The sequence below is a fragment of the Cibotium barometz genome, chromosome 59, assembly GCF_041138505.1.
Source record: "Cibotium barometz isolate CiBa-2024 chromosome 59, ASM4113850v1, whole genome shotgun sequence".
Classification (NCBI taxonomy): Eukaryota; Viridiplantae; Streptophyta; class Polypodiopsida; order Cyatheales; family Cibotiaceae; genus Cibotium; species Cibotium barometz.
In genome coordinates, this window is record NC_141104.1 from 2,424,157 (window position 1) to 2,446,360 (window position 22,204).

At 41.3% G+C, this 22,204-nt stretch overlaps 1 protein-coding gene across 1 annotated transcript; it reads left to right on the plus strand.

The window, feature by feature from the left end:
* Nucleotides 1-7,497: 7,497 nt before the first annotated feature.
* Nucleotides 7,498-10,029, plus strand: LOC147605376 (leucine-rich repeat protein 2-like). The gene is made up of 7 exons (XM_086793003.1): nt 7,498-7,888; nt 8,059-8,191; nt 8,777-8,848; nt 8,940-9,083; nt 9,367-9,438; nt 9,525-9,596; nt 9,695-10,029. The coding sequence occupies exons 1-7, from the start codon at nt 7,774-7,776 to the stop codon at nt 9,765-9,767; spliced, it is 681 nt and encodes a 226-aa protein (XP_086649129.1). The 5' UTR covers nt 7,498-7,773; the 3' UTR covers nt 9,768-10,029.
* The last annotated feature ends 12,175 nt before the right edge of the window (nt 10,030-22,204 follow it).

A 22,204-nucleotide genomic window follows, 5' to 3' on the forward strand; every position in this document is an offset into this window, starting at 1 on the left:
CAGAATTGTTTGCGGAGTACCTCAAGTCGTACGACAAGGCCACTTAAGAGGGGAAAGGTGACTAAAGAAGATGGAACCATAGAACATGTTTTAATCTCATAAGATTTGATACTACAAGAGGCCCTACAGTTACCACCATCTCTTAAGATACACTCTCATAATTATGAAAAGATGCCCCTACAAGCCATGCTGAAGAAAAGTTCTTACAACTCCAATGGGGCTGACTATGACAACATCAAAGATGAGGTGACAGAAATGACCTGCAGAGCCATGTCCCTCATAATGCAAGTAAAGCCATTGGACAGGTACAACAGGGTTCCCCTTAACAGGATAGCCAAAGTACATGAAGAACGAGAAGATGACTGGGCATATTATATCCATAGAGAAATGGAGAATTATCTAAAGGCACACTAATCAAAGGTATGTAATCTATACTTGATGATAAAGGTGCTGAATCATATAGCACAGTGACCCCTTCCAGATCCAAAACAAGAAGAACAGATGCAATTGGCAATACAGATAGCACCACCACCAATTACCTCTGAAGAAATGCAAGAAGGACAAGCCTTATTAATGGACACAAAGGAATTCATGAAGGAGCTCAAGAAAGGCAGAAGGAAGAAAACCGAAAGGAAGATGAGGGGAATAATGCCTGATGTTGTAGAGGAAACACAGAGAATAGAGGCCGAGAAGTGTGTTAGTGGTGTGAGAAATTAAGGAGGTATGAATTTCTAGGCAAGAAGGTGTACATCGTGAAAGTGCAGGTTTATGTACCGTGAGATGACAGGGTACGAAACTCGTGAGATGGGTAGGCTAAAACCGTGAAACAGTCTTTCCGTGAGATAGGTTAGAGCCGTGAGACAGGCTAAAACCATGATGTGGGTTAAAAACGTGAGATGGTTTAACCCGTAAATTAGTTTTTCCGTGAGATGGTCTAAAACCGTGAAAGTGCAAGGTGCAATCCCGTGAAACTATCTTCCGTGAAAATGCAAGGTATAATCCCATGAAACAATATTTCCGTGAAACAGTTTTCCGTGAAAGTGCAGGGTGCAAACCCTTATGCAATTAAATAAACTCCTGTACTTGTATGAATTTCCTTCACGCAATTTCGATTATGTTCAAGAAGACAAGAACCAAAAAATTGGAAAGAAAACACAAAGACAAGGCACAAAGCTCCCACCTAAACTCAGATATGTCGATTGTGCAGGCAGATGATCAGTCAAAAATCAAAGGCGGGGAGATGCAAGCTTGGGGATCTCACATGATGGAGAATGAAGAACGTAGAATGCACGAAAAGGGAAGAAATTTGATTTTATGACGCGGTCATTGGACTGGGTGGCTGCCTTAATGAAGTATGCCACGTGGTCTCTCATGATTGGTCAAAGAAAAAGTGATCATTTCACGATGTGAACTGTTTGGACTATTTCACGACGTTGAACTATTTGGAACCAGTTCATGGCGTGAACTGTTTGGACTGTTTCATGATGTGAACTATTTGGAACCATTTCACGACGTGAAATTTTTTGTATAGAGTGTGTGCAAGGTTGATACCCTACATTCCTTTCATGCATTCAAAATTTGATTGGATGAAGTGAATGATCATTTTTTATTTTAACCCATTTTTACCTTATATCCATTTTTAAGTAATGGATACCTTTGTACTTAGATTTGTTTATTGCCATCATGGGAACCAAGGTGGTACTTTGGCACTTCTGGGCATTTGTTGTTGCAATCATTTTAACTCCATGTGAGAGTGCTTGATCTTTCCCTCCATCCAACTGAAGAGTGCTTCTATTGAATCCTGTTGATTGGGATTTGTATCCGTGTCCATTTGTTGCACCTTTTCCTTTTTCTTCTCAATAACATTACCCAGCTCCTCTATTGTGGTGGGTATAAGTGGCGGGATATTTAGTTCATCCTATTGAATTGGCTTCTTTCTCCACACTAATGTTTGTGCATTCCTAGCATTTGTTTTAGCTGGGATTTGGCTTCGATTGCTCTTACTGTCCCTTTCTTTGTTTTTGAAGGTATTTGCGCGACAGGCTTTGGGTGGGATTTGGGCACCCATATTGTTGTATTGCCTTGGTAATACCCTTGTGCCACAAGCAATTCCTTTCGAATCCATTGCTTGTGAGTACCTTGTGGAGTGCGGTTTCGTTTGGAATACTGCCGGCTAACATTTGAAGGCCATCTCTATCCCTTGTCTGTACTTTAAACTTTTTTCCCTGATTCCTTATTTACTCCCTTCGCATCATTGTATAGCTGGTTTCCAAGTTGACCCTTTGGCACCCACTGCTGAGTACCTGGTGACTTTGGCTATTTTTGTGTCTGGATTGTGGGGTTGATGTCTTCTCTGGTACGTGAGCTACTATTACCGTGCTTGGTGTTTCCATATCCTCAATCATAGCTTGCTTCCCTTTGTTTATTGGGCTCTATAAGGGCATGGAAATGACATTTTTGCCCTCGTTTAGTTGTGATGTTCTCTTTTCCCATTTGATATTACAATTACTAGCGCAAATCCAAGATCGTCCCAAGATCATTTATTCCTCCATAGATCCTGCAAGCATAACAAACACCCTCCCAACCAAGGGATTATTTCTGATGGAAACATTAACACTTAGAAATCCCTCAGCTTTCATAGTTGATAAGTGCACACTTCGTACATCACCTCATTAATGAAGTGTGAACAACGATCACTGAGACTAATTCTAATGGGTAGCCAAATCTCAAAATGATTTGTTCATATAAGAATTGAGTAAGAACTTAGTTGTTGTTCATACATCAACTTGCTTAGAGGCTCTAGCCTCTGCCCATTTCGTGAAATAGTCTGTGTGGCACAATCACATATCAGGCTTGTGAGATGCACATGTAGACTAATAGGTCCAACAAAATCAATTTCTCATTTCTCAAAAGGTTGTAGTACAATAATAGGGGTAAGTGGCATCATGTCCCTTAGTTGCGAAATAGCAAATCGCTGACACTCTTCACACCTTTTAACAAACTCTATGGTGTCCCCAAACAACATAGGCCACCATAGTCATGCTTGAAGCACCTTGCGAGCTATAATTTTCCCAGTAAAATATCCTCCAGCTATCCCTGAGTGTGCTTCATCTAATATTGTGACAAATTCATCTTCCCACACACATCTTCTTAAGACATTGTCCTTACCTAGCTTGTATAGTTCTCCATCAATTAATTGATAAGGTGCAGCCGGCTTAACAAGCCAACGCATATTTATCTTTGTTCAAGGGTCATAAGCTAGATAATATGATATTTATTCGCTCTATTTGGGCACCATGTCTAGTTTGAACAAACAAGCATCACCAATTTCCAGTTTCCCATTTGGAATTCTTGATATATGATCGGCCAACACATGCTATGTTTCCTTTCTTACCGTGACCGTGAAGTCAAATTCCAATGGTAATAACAACCAGCGTGTGATTCTTCCCATGGTGCAAGGCTTGTTCACCAAGTATAATAAAGCCTGATGGTCCACAAAGAATACAAATTTGTTGGCCAATAAGTAATGTCGATACTTCTTGATAGCATAAACCATGGCCAACCCTTCTCGTTCTGTGGTAGTATAATTCACCTTTGCATCATTCAATTGGTGAACTAACGAAGCAGACTGGGTAGTCCAATTTGAACTCACCAAGCTGTGCCAATACGCATCCAATAGCAAAGTTCGAGGAATCAATGTGCACATGAAATATAAGGTCCCAATTAGGTGGTCTCAAAATTGGCGCACTAGCCAGTGTTTACTTCAATCTATCATATGCTTCATGGCATTCTTCAGTCCATTCAAAGACAATGAGTAGCTTATATAATAGTATGGCAATTTCAGCATAAAATATTATGAAGCGGCGCGATAATACCCAACGTGGCCCATAAATCTCTGCACACCTTTATAATTAGTAGGTGGGGGCAATTCCAAGAACAACCTGAGTTTACTGCATGAGTGGATATATCGTTATTAGAGATAATGTATCCCAATATCACACCGTGTTTGACCCAAATTTGGCACTTTAAAGGATTTAAGGATATACGATACAATCGACATCGCTCAAACACTTTTCACAAGCAAGCCAAATGGTCTCTCCATCGAGAGTGTGCACACAGATTATCAATGAATACCTCCAACCACTTTTGCAAGTAGTCTTTGAAGGCTGTGCTGGAATGTTGCTGGGGCATTGGTGAGACCGAAGGGCATGACTTTATAAGAAAATGTCCCCCACATTGTATTGAAGGCTATCTTATGTTAGTCTTTGGGTGCTATAGATACCTGATTGTAGCCTAAAAATCCTTCTAAGAAGCTGTAAGCTTCTTCACCAGCTACTCTCTCCAAAACATGTTTCGTATAAGGCAATGGTTGGGTAATGGTCCTTCCTAGTAGCTGCGTTGACCTTTTTGAGATGATACAGACCCTAAGTTTCCCATTCTTCTTTGGTACTATTATTTACGATTGGTGACAACCAATCCGTATGTTCTATCTCATAGATGAAATCCACAGCAATAGTTTATCAATTTCCTCTTTTACAATTACCGCATATTTAGGATTCATCTAGTATGATTTTTGCCTGGTTGATCTTGATCCGTCCATGATTGGAATCGTGTGTTGCACCACTTTAGGTGGTACACCTTTCATCTCTCTATAGTTCCAGGCGAAACAAGCCTTAAACTCCTTAAGGAGAGCAACAAGCTCCTTTTCTTCAGCCGGAGTCAAGTCTTTAGCGATATAAACAGGTTTGGTTTCCTCCCCCCTAGTTCTACAATATCAATTTCCTTGACTTCAGCTGGGCCATCATATGATGTGGATAACCCATCTTCCTTATAGTAAATATGGATCAAACATGAGCATAACTCTTTACAATGTTTGATAAAAATAAAAATTTAAACCAAGGATCTTGAAATTAATTGGCTACCTATGTAATACTGTATTTTAAATTGATTTCATTTGCCAGATGTATAACTAAGGCTAGGAAAATTCTTAGCCAATTTAAATATAATATATTGCCCCTTTTTTTCTAGTGTTGATCAACTCTTAGTATTTTTGTGTGTGCGATTAAATGTCCTAAGGTTATTTGTAAATGGTCAAAGCCACATGGCACCACATAAAGGAGAAAACATGGGTGTGTAGGTGGTAAGAGTTTTAATCAAGATGGGTGGTGTAAGAAAGGACAATCTAGAAAAAATCATGCAAAGACTTTACATGAAGAAAAGTCCTCTAGACTTGTGGACAAGACTTTGGAGATATGAGAAAGTACTTGGACTCACAATTAGTGAAGGAATTTGTAATGAAATAGAGATGATTTAAGACTCTATTCTTATTTTTTTTCATTTTCAAGCTAATATCATTAACTAACGAGTTTATTTTGAATCTCCCTAACTCCTAAAGTCTAAAGATGATATAAGAGCTTAGGTTAATATATTTGATTAGATTTATTTTCCATAAAATTAAAGCTACATCAATAACTAGCCCTATAGATTGCAACTCTCTATATATTGTAATCAAAGGAGAGAGAGAGAGAGAGAGAGAGAAAATCTACAAACAAATTTTCTCAAAATGAAATTTGATAAATAAACATCTTTCCTCACGAACTGTAAAAAGCTGATTTGAAAGTCAATAAAGTTTCCCTGATAAAATTCTTTTACTATACATTTTACCTTTAAATATACTTATTTGATTTTTCTCCAAGCAAAAAGCTAAGACTATAGTGAACCCACAAACGTTTCTCTATAAGGACCCACTCACACAAAGGGTAGGTGTTCAAGTGCTATAGCAACCAATTGCACTTTTGAATCTTTGTTGATGTGGCTTCATCTCCTATTCATAGCCTACAACTATAGCTTTGCACTTGCACAAACAATTCACACACTTATCCTTAAAGGTTTTTCTTTCAAACACTCATGTGTGTGAGGGGAAAATTTGTAACTGACACTTATGAAATTCATAACTAGATGGCCTCGTGTGAAGAGGCTATATGTGGAACCCTTTGAGTATGCCAAATGAAGTTTGTATCTTGTAACCAAGCCTTTGTTCCATGGTACAAATTGGAGTGAGTGGCAAATTTTATTTGAGGTGGAAGTTGATGTTGTTATGGTCATTGAAAATAATGTTTTTAAATTGAAATTGAAGTTGAAAGATAAAATTTCCTATGAACGACAAATTTTGATTGAAATGTAAATATGGGTGTCTTGGAAGGATAGATAATAGATTTTGTTAAAAAGCTAGTGCTAATATCAAAAGGTGAAATTTTCAATTCAAATTTGAGGGCTCTGGAGCAATTTATTAGGAGATTGGTTGAAATTTTAAAACTATCAATTGATGCAAAGGAATTTAGTCAATAGTAATAATAACATAAACAGTGTAAATTTGACAAATTGTATGCCTTTTCCTTTCATGCGGAGTGAAACCTCAAGAGCATGTGTAGTAAGAGAGTATGTTAACCTTAAGAAAACTTCTTGGATACCATGGTTTCAACCATTGGGAGAAGGCATGAACCCAAGGATGAATTTTGATGAGTTGGGTGTTTAGCTTTCAAAATGACGGGTTTAGTAAAAAGAGTACTCTTTTTTTTTAACATTGTAATTTATTTTTTGATAGTCACCAAAATAACTGGCTGTAATTATGCCCGAAATGCCCTGCAACTTGCCAGTGTGCGCGGTGCCATGTGATGCCGTTCAGAAAGTTTTTTGTTTTGTCTATCGAGCTGGGATCTGAAGTGAGCAAGCTCGTTATGGGACTCGAACAGAGAAACGCTTTTGTCATTAGCTTCATCGTCTCCAGTCTCAGACACGGTTTTGCTACTTCCTTAGGGCCGTTCAAAAAGCAACCTTGCATGAATGGTCAAGTTCTGTCACCCCATGATTTTGGTCCATGATGCCCACGATAATGGATTCACATGGGCATGGGCGCAGTGTCAAAAAGCAACCTTGCATGCCCATGATAATTGATTCACATGGGCATGGGGGGTCATAGGCTTTGTCGGGTCAAAGATGAACGTTGTGGGGGGCAAGGACTTCCGAGGCCACTTCTTGTGGAGGCTCATATATATGCCCAATTTTCCACAATCGATGAATTTTATGCTTGTGGACTAGTTGTGGTGGTGAGAATCTCAGAGTGCAGAGAGAGAATGCGCGTGCCTTGAGAGAGAGGGAGAATGGGTGTGTGTGCGCGTGACAGTGTGTGTGCGTGACAGAGAGGGGAGAGAGAGAGAGAGGTAGATACCCTTTTTGACTGACTTTGGTTTGTGGGTTACTCTTCGCACGGTTGGATCACAACCTGCATGAGAGAGAGAGAGGGAGAGAGGTGCCTGAGTGGTGGGTGGGTGTGTGTGTGTGTGTGAGAGAGAGAGAGAGAGAGAGAGAGAGAGAGAGAGGCCCTTTTTGACTGGCTTTGGTTTGTGGGTCTTCGCACGGCTGGATGATTGATGGCGGTACAAGAGCATGTTTTTGTGCCCCTTGCAAGTTGAGCGGAAAACTGGTGGTCGCCTAGGTATGTGCAATCGCCCCTTTCCCTTGATCTGAGTGCATGTTTTTCAAATCGCCCACGACTTCCAAGCGTTTCATAAGCTGTTTGGGTGTTTCCTTGTTGCTTCTTGTTGTTGTTGTTGGGGTGCTGTGCGGGTTGTTCCTACAGCTTTCTCCTCAGGGACCTCTCTTCACTCTCTTTCTGCCTTGACCTAACAGCAGGCAGCAATTGTGGGTAGTTGAGCAGAGAAGCCACTAAGCAAGCACCTCGCAAGGGCTTTAAAGGGTCCTCCCTGCACAACTATGGAGTCTGAGACATCATCCCTGCCTATGGATCCCAACAGAGGTCTCCTCTCCATGCTGCTGCTTCTGCTTCTGCTTGGTGTTGCATTTCCCTTTGTTTCATGCAATTCTGAAGGTACCCACTCTCTATTTCTCACTGATCTTGCTTCGTTGAGGTTAATCATCACAAATTCCACTGCTTTTTAGCCATTTTGTGGATCCAAATCATAGTTCTTTTGAGTTTTCCTCTCCCCTTTATGGTTTGAGGGCAAGGCTTCCAGTAGTCACACGTGGCCTTATGTGCAGGTGATGCCTTACATATCCTCAGGCAAAGTTTGTCAGACCCCGGTAACGTGCTGCAAAGTTGGGATCCCACTCTTGTGAATCCTTGCACGTGGTTTCATGTCACTTGCAACCAAGACAATGCAGTGACTAGAATGTAAGGAGCCGTGCACGTGCGCGTGTGAGAGAGAGAGAGAGAGAGAGAGAGAGAGAGGTAAACATGCACTATCAATGTGTATACGTGTATATTTTTATAACCCCCATAAATTTAAGTGCATATGTAGAATGTTTTTCACAGAAGTGGAAGGTCTGGCAAACTTATGTGCATATCTGCAGAGAGACAGGGTTTATAAATGTATTGGGATTTACAATTACAAGGTAGTCTTGTGAATGCCTGTGCTGTGTCTGCATACATATATATACAAACATGCACTATCAATGTGTATACATGTATATTTTTAAGAGAGAGAGAGAGAGAGGTAAACATGCACTATCAATGTGTATACATGTATATTTTTATAACCCCCATAAATTTAAGTGCATATGTAGAATGTTTTTCACAGAAGTGGAAGGTCTGGCAAACTTATGTGCATATCTGCAGAGAGACAGGGTTTATAAATGTATTGGGATTTACAACATACGTACATACACGTGTGTTGTGAATTGTGTGTGTGTGTGTGTGAGAGAGAGAGAGATAGAGAGAGGTCTTGTTTGTTTAGTAAGTGATCGTGTGGTCATGCAGAGACCTTGGCAACTCAAATCTCGCGGGGCCTCTTGTTGCAGAACTAGGGAACTTGAAGCATTTACAATACCTGTGAGCATCTTGTGCAAAGAAGTTGTTTGTCGTTTAATTGACTGTCACATGGGGATAGTGCCTGATAGAACTGTGCTTTGAATGCCAACAGAGAGCTTTACAAGAACAAGCTCACGGGAAAGATCCCTGCGGAGCTGGGGAAGCTTAAAAATCTTGTTAGCCTTGATCTTTACAACAACAACCTTACAGGATCAATCCCGGATTCTCTTGGAAACCTGAAATCTCTTACATTTCTGTAAGTTCCATTTGTCTTGGGGTAGTGTTTTTATGTTCAAGAGTCTTTACTTTGCTCTCTGTAATGTGTGGCTAGTTAGCTGCATCTCCTAGGAAGGTTGCCACACACACACCATGTGTATGTGTATGTATATGTGAGTATGTACATGTATGTGTGTGAGTGTAGAGATTCATATCAGGGTCTAGCATCATTCTTGTGAGAAGATGTATTGGCCTTGCCCACTGCTTGCTGGATTTGACTTATTGCCTATGTTTTCTGCTCGTATTTGCCATGTGTTTTAAAGCCGCCTGAACAACAACCGTCTGACGGGGCATATACCTCGTGAGCTTACCAACATTAGCAGTCTCAAAGTCATGTATGCTTTTTGACCTGTCAAATATCTTAATGGTGTCTGTTTATGATGCATATGACAGCGCTTAACCGTCTACTACCATTTTGCAGAGATGTCTCCTCCAATGATCTTTGTGGAACTATACCCATTTCAGGATCTTTTGAGCATATTCCTTTGAAAAGGTGAATTTCCTTCTTTGTCTTCTTGCAATGACCTTAGTGGACACATTTTGCGGATTGAGGTTCTGACTTTTTTTGTTGTTTTTTTTTTTAACCTCCAGTTTTGAGAACAATTCTCGTTTGAATGGTCCAGAGCTACTTGGATCAGTTCCATACGACTTGGGTTGCTCTTAAAGATCATGGCAGAAGTCTCTGCATGGCCTTTTAGTTGGTATACGTAGTATGGTGATGCAATATAGAATAGTATTTTTTGCTTCAAAGATGCTGAAACAGTTCATCAATGGGGTTGGCTAGTTCCCCATGAAGAAAATTGTGTCGTCGGTCCTTTGTACATACTGTTATGGCCACCTAATAGGCTCATACAAATGAAGATGGCAGAAGGCTTGTCATGGAGATTTTAATGCTCAATATGGTCATCTTTTTCACCAGGCTATTAGTTGTCTTCTCCCGTCTTTCTGCTTTACTTTATGAACCAGTTCTTCAATCACAAAAATGTTCAAGCTTTAATGACATGCAAGGCTGGTGTGTTTCTTGGTGGGGGATGCCTATGCCAGAAGTAAACAGGCTATTAGCAGGTCAAGTTCTGCCTATGCTAGCAGTAATCAGGTTATTAGCAGGTCAAGTTCTTAAAAGCTGGTGGGTGATTACACGTACCTGTGCCATAAGTTTCATATCTATTCAGCTTGATTAACTATTACTGCAAGGACCTTTTGAGTTTGTTCAATGCACTTGGGCTTCAAGGTATTTGTGATTATGGCCAAAGATATGGTGAGTAGAGTCTTTAGTATTGTAATTTAAAGAAAGAGAACAAATTAAGTCAATTAAGTGGCATGTAGAGGTCGCAAATCGATTTTGGATGCTACGAAGAGAACAAGGTTTAGTCAAAGTGCCCATTGATGCTTTGTAGTGGCCTCCACATGATTTTTGCAATCCTCTTGTGCTGCTATTGTAGCTACCTAGCACCACAAAAAATTGACAATGGTCGAGTTATTTGTGCAGCACCCTTTTTTTGAGTCAAAGGGTCAAGCAATGTACTTGTGACCTTGTGTCATGGTAAATGGGCTATAAAGGGGTATATGGAAATTGCAATCCCCAAATCATGGACAAAAAGTAAAGGGGGTATGTGGACATTGCAACCCCCAAATCATGGACATTAAAAAAAATAAGTTAGGTGCACATTTTGGCCGATGGGAACATGTCATCTTATAGAGTTTAATGGGGTATATGGACACTGCAACCCCCAAATCATGGACATTTAGAAAAAAAAGTTTGGTGCACTTTTCGGTCGATGGGAACATGTCATCTTGCATTATGTGAACCTTTACAGTGAAAACATTTCAATGTGGATGGGCAATGCCCTTGAAGTGGGGTCGTTTAGTAATTGCCCCTGATTTCACAACCATTGCCCTCATCGTTGACACCCCTTGGAGATCATGAAGATAGTTGTTTTGTGAGCAATCCTTGGATTGAAAACAAATGATTAGGGTGGGGAGATTGGTAGATGCATGGAAATTAAGGTTAGATGGGCTTGCCAATCATGCAGATTAGCAAGAGGTAGTTGGCTTGGTTGATGCACAACATTGATTGAAGGTTAGGCACTCTAGTAAATCCTTATATTGAAAATGCTTGGTAGACCATGGAAATCTAGCACAAGACGTTCACATGCATCAACCCTAATTGTAAAAGGCTTTAAAAAATATGGACACACCAAGATAGGAGTTGATGTAAACATTCTCTTAAGTTCTTTAAAGCTCTTATTTGCAATTGCATCCCAAAAGAATGCTTCTCTCTTGAGCATATACGGCAAAGGTGCGGCTAGTCAGGACTTGTTGTGATGTTGCAAGTTGATAAAGAAAGAGAGATGCAAATGGCATACCTTTCTAGGCAGACTAGATTATTAAATTGCACTTGTTAATCCTTTCTACCAACATATTGCCCCAATAAACAAAGCAAGCTTGTTTATCCTTATCAATACGTAGAGTTTATGTTCCATAATGAATCCTCGATTGAAGAATGCGTTTATTCCTTAGCATCATCTTGATAGTGTTAGTATAGTATGTGAATTGGATGAAATCAATTTGTGGGTACAATTCAGATCGCAGAACTAGAGCGTCAATCTAAGAAGGTTTAATGTCCTCCAAGCGGGCCTTTTCGAGATGCAAAACCCTAGAGGTGCTTCCTTGTAGGCATCGTCTACAGGTAGATAAAAGCACCTATGGGAGGTGAAAAACGGTAACTACGGGAGGATCATAGGCCTAAGGCTAGTCAGGAAAAAAGAAGAAGCCATTGGTTAAAAACTTTAGTCAAAAAAGCCAAGCATGTTTAGGGATATGGGACTCATTATTATGAACATGCATACAAAATGACGTAGAAATGTCACCAAAATTTAAAGATGCATCATAGTTGACACATTCTTTCACAAGTGTTAAGCCGTTTATGGGTTAACAACTGCCAATGTTGACAACCAAAGATGGAGTAAGGTAGGACAAATAAACATAATGAAGATTCAAGATATAAAGTGATATATATTGTGAGATTAAGCATTGTACAAGAAATATGCCACTTATGATCCACGAGCACCAGGTCACAAGCCACACTTTAAGAGTGTGTAATAAGACCTTGTACATAAGTCAACTTTTCTCATAATGTGAACACACTCTCCCATTGTGTAATTGAGTCTCTCACTTGCCTAAATCTCTTGCTAATCTTCTTCTTGGTTGCATATGCTAGTTAGCTTATGTGGGAGTGTGTGAGGTGAGACGAGAGACAAGGACCTAGTTAGCTTGTGTGAGGGAGTGTGTGAGGTGAGATGAGAGACAAGGACCTATAGTCCAATGTGGCGGTGTGACAATGCTCGGGGGAGAGAAGTGACGGAAGTGCCTTCCTTCTTGGAGTAGGTGAAACTATTGGAGCATGGCTTGAGCTCTCAAATGAAGGATGTAGTCCCCTTGACACTAAGCATGAGGTAAGAGTGAAGAAGGTATTCAACCGCCCTATGTTTGGGCATGTGGTATTTCTACATGATCGGAAAAAGAAAAGTTCAATATCTCTACGAGGAAAATTCAAGAAGCTGTTTCTAAGGTATTGTGGGCCATATATGTTGCACTAAGAAGGTTGAGGATCAAGCTCATGAACTTTTGCTTCCACCACTTTTGAAGATTCATAATGTTTTTCATGTGAGTTTACTAAAGAAGTATATTCTAGACCCTAGTTATAGTCTTGATGATGAGTAGATAATTCTTCCAACTTAAAATCAGATAGAGCTTGAATCTGAACATATTCTGGAAGTTCAAGAGAAGCCTCTTCGAAACAAGATTATGAGACAAAGCTTAAACTAAAACATATTATGGAAGTTCGAGAGAGAAGCCTCTTAGAAATAAGATTATACGAGAATATCTTATAAAGTACAAAATTTTAGTTAGTAGAAAGATATTGTCTGCCCTAGCTTGGACATATTTGTTGATGATCCTTAAGTGTTCTTCTCTAATCATGATCATCTATCCTTTGGCCTTGGCTTGGCTTTTAGCAATTATGTCCACTTCTTCTTGTAGCCTCTTGTTTGCTTGTTCTTTGGACTAGGGCGTCTTTTAGGACAGTCATCTCTTGTTTTCTATCTTCATCTGCCCTGTGGACTTTTTCTAAGTGTGCCTTCTCATTTCCTCCACCTGGTCCTCTTCTGTCCTTCTTCTTATTAGCTCCTCCTGGAGGCGGTGCCTATTAACTTCTTAGTTCCTGAATGGCGGCCTCCTTCTACCCGACTTCTATTTGCAGCGTGGTTATTTCTTTGGCCCCATTCATCATGCACCTCTACAGATAATTTAAGCTCCCTTGTACCCACTGCATGTCAATGCTTTCCAGAAAGATGGCAGAACTAGGTTTAGAGGCCTCTGTCTGTGTTTGCTCTAGGTGGATGGGCCCTGCCATCATGATGCCCTTCTGTTCTTGTTGAGGTTCCTAGGTGGTGGTCTCCTGTTGTATCTACAGGCATTATGCTGAGATGGCTTCCTATTGCTGCTCCTCAAGCTTTTGCAAAAGGATAGACTTTCCGATTTTGGCAAAGTCCTCCGTGAGATCTCTCTTTTCTTCAGCTCCTGTCTTTCCCTTCTTCTTTTCACCAAACTCAAATTCCCTCTTCCTTCTGGGCAGTGTCTATGTCCCAAGCTCCCCTCTTCTTGGGGCTTTGCAACAGCTCCATCCATGTTTTCCCCATCCTTCTGGCCTGCTTCCTCATTGTCGCTCTTTTCTTCTTGCCCAGTTCTTGCCTGTGCTTTAAACAGTGCTATTATGTAGGGGTTGATCTTCGTCTTAGTATTTGGGCAGTTGACCGTTCCAATATGGTCCTTTATGTTGTTGTACAAAACTTCTGCCCATGCCAACTTTTTCCTTGCTTCTGTAGCTTTAACAAGTCCATATGCCTTTCTTGACATGAAGTACAACTTGTGGTGGGTGAAATTGATCATCTCCACCACAAAGCGTGTACAATTTTGCATGTCCTCATCAGGCGTCCCGGTGATTTTGAACTCTTTTGCTCTTCCTTCCGGGGGACCAAACTCCTTCACAAGGTCATCCTTGTCTGCTGCCTTGACCTCACCCTCACCTTCCACCGAAAGCCTGAGTACCTCCGCCACGTAGAGGGGATCAAAGGTCCGCTTCTCTCCCGATGGGAGTGTGATTGTATTGGTCTTCTGCAGCTCCTCTAGCTGCTCCACCACTTTGTAGTTCTGTTGGAGCTCTTCCCTTGGTAGCTTTGCAAACTCTTTGAGGCCCATCCTATCCAACCACTGCGCGTCCACCTCCTTGTATACTATGGATGACAAAGGCTCAAACTCCACCACCATCTCTTTTTCTTTAAGAACATTGTGATGGCTTGGGAGGAGAAGGCATGAGCAGGGTTTGAGAGCAGGAAAAGGGTCAAGAGCGCGAGGTCAGCTTTTCGAGAGTAGATTTGGAAATTAGGCGTTCTACGGAGAGGCATTCAGCAATTGCCATGAGGTGCACCCTTCCCAAAGGTGGCCATAATTACATCATCTTCCCATGATTGCCCTAGATCTCCCTCCTTTTTCGACCATCTATCCCTTTTGCACTCTTTTCGAGGTCATTAATGGCCTTTACACATACATGCTCCCATTTTTGTGGTGGCAACCTCGACTTTCTTGTTTGCACCACGCTGCTGCCACCTGGCTCCTTGGTATCTGTACACTCCGGTATCATATTTGCATTTTTAAAATCTCCAAAATCTTATCCTTCTTCCTGATCTTAACTGGAGGCAGATCCTGGTACATTATTGTTAATCCCATTTTGGATTAACAAATATGCTCCTCCATTTGAGGACATTAATAAGTGTCATGCAAAGGTACTATAAAAGTTATACATTATGAGATATTGGCTACCCAAGGCCTTAGTTAAGTAAGTTTTGGGCGCCCAAGTGTGAATAAGGGCCAATTGTATATAAGGCATTTTCTCATAATGAATGGATACAATCCCCCTTTGTACTATTGAGAGCTCTTGTTTGTGTCTTCTTGAGAGAGAGATTGAGAGAGAGCATTCTAGCACTTGTGCCTCTTCTATACTTGTATGTTGCATGCTTTTGTGAAGAGTGAGAGAGAGTGATTGCCTTATGTGATGGTGCGAGCGACTCTATGGTGACAGTGTGGAGGTGGAGTTGGAGGATTGGAGCTTCTTAAGTGAGCTTGGAGGCCTCAAGGGACACAAGTTCGAAGCATTGGTAATTGCCCTATGATAGTTATGTTCTATTTCTCTTCCCTTAGGTGAATGCATTGAGTTCCGTCATGGAGGTGTGGTAGCCCATAACATTTTTGGCACCGCTGCCAGGGAAACACCTTTGTTTCTTCCATCCTCTTTGAGTTTTAGCTCCCATTACATAAGATTCATCATTGCCTTTGCATTCTGGTAGTGCATTGTGTAGGAAATGAATGGATATGATTTGAGTGAAAGTGAAAGATCGTGAGAAATTGGTTGTATTTGTTGTGTATTTGTGTGGTGGAGTGAGGGACTGGAATCGTCAACGTGAATGAGTAGGGTGGTGCCCTATTTTTCTTTCTTTTTAAAAATTTATAAAAATTACAAAAATAAGAAGCCATTGATTGTGCCTTGAGCTTGTATTACATTCCTTAGGCATGGCACAATCATTTTGGAAGCAGCTGGGTAAGGGTTTTGCACCCAAAACTGCCTCAGTCGGTGTGGGAAGTTCCCACGTGAAACTATAGGAAAATAGTTCACGACGTGAACCGTTCTCTACAACTTCACAATGTGAAACGCTCTCAGCATCAATGCCGCAACTTCACGGGATTACCTTGCCAAAAATAGGTAGCCTTATCCTGACACCTCTAACACCATGGGGTCTGACAAAAATTTTAAACATGTGAAAGTGCAAAAAAATCGTTCAACGTTAACTATTTCAGAGCACTTCACGGCATGAAACATTTTCATTTCACAATGTGAACCATTTTAGAACCCTTCACGACGTGAACCATTTTTAGTTCACGACGTGAACAAATTGCTTTTCACAACGTAAAACTTTTTCACTTCACGGCATGAATTGTTTCTGCAATTTCGCGCCTTAATCAAATCCAACTCATGAACCTGGTATTATCGAATTAAGGCTAAGGAAGTCTGAAAATCACAACAAGGTAACATGGAATTCCGAGTCCAAAGCAAAAAATTTAAACATGTAAAAGTGCATAAAATCATTCACAACATATGAACTGTTTTCTGACACTTCACGCCATGAACTATTCTCTACAATCTCACGGCCTCTGAAACGAGTCAACAGAATTTAACCAAAATTTAATTGAGACTGCAAAATAGCTTATCAAATCATATTCACATGCACTTGAGGTGTGGAAAGATCATCAGAGAACGACCTCACTCCTGAGACGATAGTGCATCAAATCACCCAGGATCTTTCTTTCAAAAGAGTGTGGGTTCAGGCCACTCAGTAAGCACTCAATTGAGTGTCTTAAGGAATCTGACCATCGTCAAAACTAGTAGTGAAGAATCCATGGAAGAAGGGCTGCAATACTCTAGGTTTGGGGAAGAGGAGAAACCACGCTCCCCTACTAGATCCAACGGTATCATTGATTTAGTCGGGAGATTTTTTTGTCTCCAAACCAGCAATGATGAAGAAGCCTAATCTGTGAGCATGGGTCCGTCAACTAGCACTAGACTTGGTCCAAGACAAGAAGTACATACCCAAACTTTGAATGCAAGGCTATCAAACACTGGCACCCCCCGAATGAGAAGAGACATGGAAAGGGCAGCCACCAGGGCTGGTCAAGTATTCTTCCCAACCTCAGAGGAAGTGGAATTAGATCTAAAAAGAATTGAGGTAGAACGGCAACTATACGAGAATTAAGCTTAAGGAAAAAAGATCTCGATACTCGAAGGGCTAGAGCCAAACAAAAGGAGACGGGAAGTGTAGACTTACTTCAATCACGGGGTAAATAGCCGACAATAGTCATAGAGGCAGAAGTGAGGGTAATCTACCCAGAGAAGCGGGTGAAGTGAAAGATTGCCTGTACACCAAAAAGGACATCGAGCAGATGATCAATCATCCCATGTTCCTATAGGACATGGAACTCTTAATTTTTCAAAGGCGTACAGAGGTAGCTAATGATGAGCCATTCCATAATGAAGTAGCCGGACCATCCCATAGACCGGAAATGCCTAGAAGAGCCAACATAGGAAGAGGACGAGGTCTAGGTAGGGGGGAGAAGTTCCTCAAAGACCAAAGACCAAGGGTGGATACAACCATAGATCTTAATGTAGCCACAAGGACAAATCTGTTGAATATGGCTGCGAAAATGGGCTAAGGAATGGTCAAAGAACTAGGCACTGCTCTAGAATCCTGACCCTCCCAAATGAAGCCACACATCATTTCAAAGCTCGTTTAGAAATTCTCTGGGGATGAGGATCCTATTCAACATGTAGAGATCTTTGAGTCCTATTCTCACTGACCCTAGAAGGAAAAGCACATCAATGGTTCCAAACCCTCAAACCCGAGAGGGGATGAGGTTAATTTCACACAGCTCAAGAATGTGTTTGTGCCCAGCTTTGCCATAAGTGGTGACAGATGGAGCCTTGTGGCACAACTGCACAACATCAAACGAAAGGAAATAGAGTCAATGCAAGACTATGTGTATCAGCTGCTGCTGCTGCTAAAGCACTTAAATTCAAGGTGAAAACTACGGGAAATGCTAATTGATGATTAGTTATTTCCTTGCTTCTGGAGAGAAGTTAGAGACCACAAGATGCATGATTATCTGGTATTAGCCCGACTGGCTACTCTAGATGCATGTTGTAAATTGGCAATTGAATATGAAGATAGTATGCTCGAATTGCCACAACCAGAAGATGTCCAAATATCTTCGGTAGCAACAACGAATTCATGTGTTTCGAGTCACCAAGAGATTGGAACTTAGCGCAAGAAAGTCGAAAACATGACTGTGGACAAAACTCAGTAATGCAATTCTGGAAAAATTATGGAGGGAAGAGAAACATATGGGCATGGGCATACCCATATTTACCCCTGTAGAGAATTGGTGTGGCACTCTATGTGTAGATTGAATCACACTACCATCGAATGCCCACACTTAAGATCAAGGCCACTACTCTATTGTGCACACACTGTGTAAAATTAGGGAATCATGACAACTCCATGTGCAGATATCCAAGGTTCCAAACAGTTGCACAACTGTTGGCACCTAAAGCTCCATTGGCCTTACCAGCACCACCTATGCAAATCATTGCAGCTGTAGGACAACCAAACTCTTCCTATTTACCTAGGGGATGTTTCGGGTAGAGGACACTTCACCTTTGCCGCCACCTGCTCTACCACCACAACCACCACAGGCTAAAATCAACCAAGTATTGATTGAAGAGCCATTAGAAGATATGGATATGGTGTGTGAACTAGAACTCAGTGGAGAGTACTATGAGAAAGATGTGGAGATCGCACTAGAATTCTATGTCCTACAGAATAACATGCCAATACCTGTGTTTTAAACCATGGTACAATGGAAGGGCAAGGACATAAAGTCAAACATGAGGAGAGGACCGCTTCTACAATGGTGGACTGCATCGAATCACTGAGTGTCCAAACAAGAATGTGGTTAATCACCAACCCCAACAATTGACTGCTCCACCCAATGACATGCCAGTACTTACTTGTACTAAATGTGGCATTAATCATTTAATCAAGGATTGTCCATACCACGCGAGTGGTTCGACTTCCACTTATAACCAAGACACCGTCCAAACCATTAGTGTGCAGCCTAGAAATATCACGCCACTCAATGTCTTGACACGAGCCTAGGCCCAATTGGGGGACAAGGGGAAGAACCCAGTAGATGCAACCACATCCAGAAGAACTGGCTGAAGAAGGAGAGTGAAAAAAGTGGGTAAGGGGACACCAGGGTCACAATTCAAGATGGATTCAAAGAAGATACGATCGACCGGATCCACCCAATCAAGGGAAGAAGGGGATCAAGCGATCAAAGAAAAAGAGGCTGACCTAGAGATGCAAGGGGAAAGACCATCAACCCCTAAAAGAGCGAATACCCAAATGCCGAAGAGGAGATAAGGAAGCTCGAAGAAGCCAAGGCCCTAGTAGAAGAGTGCCAACAACTTCACTAAGCTAAGTTAAGGGCTAACTGGGTCAGGGACACAATGTATCCAAGAAACAAACCAACAAGTGTGCAAGAGAATTGGACATACCTACTCCAATTGTAGAAGAGACGGAAGAGGGATCTCAAGGAAACACAATGTCAAGAATGTTTGAGGAAGATGCATAGGATGAGTTTATCCATTCATTCCCTAGGGATGGATATGAGACACACACATGGAAGGAACCCTCAATTGCGAGAGAACCCAAAGACATAGGCAGCCTCGCGGTTGTACGGTCCACTTTTGTGCAAATGCCATTGGGACAACTGCTACGTAGTTCACCAACATTATGGGGGGGCAGACATAAAGGAATGGGTAGAAGGCAGACTAAGGCCAACTGACACTACATAGGATGTTATGTCACCTCTGGCAGAAAGAACCTTAAAACACACAAGAGAAGGAACAACCAGAGTCGTCAAGATATCGGTTAATCAATTAGGGAGTTATTACGAAAGTGATGACACTAATGCTACAATCCCAATTCATCATAAACGGGTACCAGGCACTGGCTATTCCTGGATGGTGGGGTGGGGGTTAGCATCATCACAAAACGGTGTTGGAAAAACTAGGGAAAACCCGATCTAAAAAGAGCAAATCTTATCGTTAAAATGGCAAACGAAACATCTTCAAGGCCCATTGGGCTTTTAGAGAATGTGAGACTCAAACTCTTTACGTTTCGCTACCATCATAAATTTGTAGTAATGGACTTTCTGCGCCAACCAGACTCATATGACATAATATTGGGGAGACCCTTCATGAGGGAATCCAAATTGGTGCACGATTGGGCATTAGATCATGTGTATGTGCGTAGGGATTCACAAATTTTAAAGATAGATCTAAGAACGTGGAGAGTACACCCCATGGAAGGGCAACTATTCGGTAATGATTCGGTCACAATTGAGCAGACCACATCTGTACAAATATTCCAGCCCACGGTGGAAATTTCCAAAGAGGAAGAGAAAATGGAAATTTATGCATCACTTCCTCCTCCTGATTTCAGTGAAAACTGGATGCATGTGCTAGCTACCATAGATGTGATGCAACCCAAAGGAACCCAATATATGGAATCTGGAACTGTTCCCACTACCTCTGTCTGTATGGTCAATTAGCATGTGAGTTCAAATTGGACTATCCAGTCTGCTTTGCTAGTCGTCAATTGAATGATACAGAGGTGAATTACACTACCACAGAGCAAGAAGGGTTGGCCATGGTTTATGCAGTCAAGAAGTATCGACATTACCTATTGGCTAACAAATTCATGTTCTTGGACCATCAGGCCTTATTATATTTGGTGAACAAGCCTTGCACCATGGGAAGAATCACACATTGGTTGCTATTACTATTGTAATTTGACTTTACAGTTACAGTGAGAAAGGGGACACAGCATGTGTTGGTCGATCATATGTCAAGAATTCCAAATGGGCAACTAGCCTGGTGTTGATGATGACCTCTCTGATGCTTGTTTGTTCAAACTGGACATGGTGCCCGAATGGAGCGAGGAGATATCCGATTATCTAGGTTATGGTTTTCCGTAAGGAAGACCCTTGAACAAAGATAAAATACGACAGCTTATCAAGCTTGTTGCACCTTATCAATTAATTGCGGGAGAACTATTTAAGCTATAGGTAAGGACAATGTCCTAAGAAGATGAGTTCGTCACACGATACTCGATGAAGCACATTCAAGGATATCTGGAGGACCTTTTTCTGGAGAGATTACGGCTTGAAAAAGGTACTTCAAGCAGGACTATGGTGGCCTACGTTGTTCGGGGACACCATAGAATTTGTCAAAAGGTGCAAGGAATGTCAGTGATTTGCAATCCTGCAACAAAGAGACATGATGCCACTCACCCTTGACAACCTTTCAAGAAATGGGAGATTGATTTTGTTGGACCTGTTATAGTCTAGCGACGCATCCATCAACAAGCCCAATATGTAATCGTGGCCATGAACTATTTCACAAAATGGGCAGAAGCCAGAGCCTCTAAGCAAGCTGATGCACAAACAACAACAAAATTCTTATATAAGCAAATTATCTCGAGATTCGGCTGCCCATTAGAGTTAGTCAATGATCGCAGTTCACATTTCATTAATGAGGTGATTGAGCACTTACTTGTTGGATTCGTAGTAGTCCACTAGAGGTCATCACCTTATTATCCACAGGCTAATGGTCAAGCAGAGATGGTCAAGCAGAGAGTACAAACAAGATTTTGTTTACTATCTTGACAAAAACATTGGTGGAAGCAAGTCGAATGGATTGGGAGCATAAGCTACCAGCAGCCTTATGGGCATACCGAACATCATATAAGGTAGCGACGGGATACACGCCCTTCTGTCTAACTTATGGTGTTGAGGCAGTAATGCCTATGGAATACTAGTTCCAAGCTTAAGGATTGCAGTGCAAGAACGTCTAACGAAAAATGCATTAGTTGAAAGGCTAATCGATTTAGAGAAGCTTGATGAGACTAGACATCGCATGGACTTACGGTAAAAAAACTACAAAGAAAACATTAGTTCGACAATAACTTAAAACAAAAAGAACTGGAAACGAGGACCTTGTCCTCATGTATGGTGTAGGGAGCACCAGAAAAAGAAACTCAAGTACAGAGGCCTAGGACCCTTCCGAGTGTCTGAGATCACACCTCAGGGGTCAGTTAGAATTGAGACAATAATTGAGGGTGTATAGATAGAGGGTTACATCAATGGTAGCAAACTTAAAAAATATTTTGGACCACTGACCCAAGAGATGCTCTTTCAAGAACATCTTTTAAAACAACAAAAGGAGCTCGCAAAAGAAAAAATCTAGCAAGCTCAAGAAGAGGCTAAGGCAAGGTAGGCCAAAGCCAAAGAGATACTTGAGAAGATAATGTTGCACGTGAACATGGCTTCACTAACTCTCCTAGACGAAGAGGAACTAAACATTGAGCT

Coding starts and splice junctions, on each gene's coding strand:
- LOC147605376 (XM_086793003.1), top strand. CDS start 7,774: ATGGAGTCTGAGACATCATCCCTGCCTATGGATCCCAACAGAGGTCTC. Junction 8,192..8,776: donor GACAATGCAGTGACTAGAAT/GTAAGGAGCCGT, acceptor GTGGTCATGCAG/AGACCTTGGCAACTCAAATC. Junction 8,849..8,939: donor TTGAAGCATTTACAATACCT/GTGAGCATCTTG, acceptor GAATGCCAACAG/AGAGCTTTACAAGAACAAGC.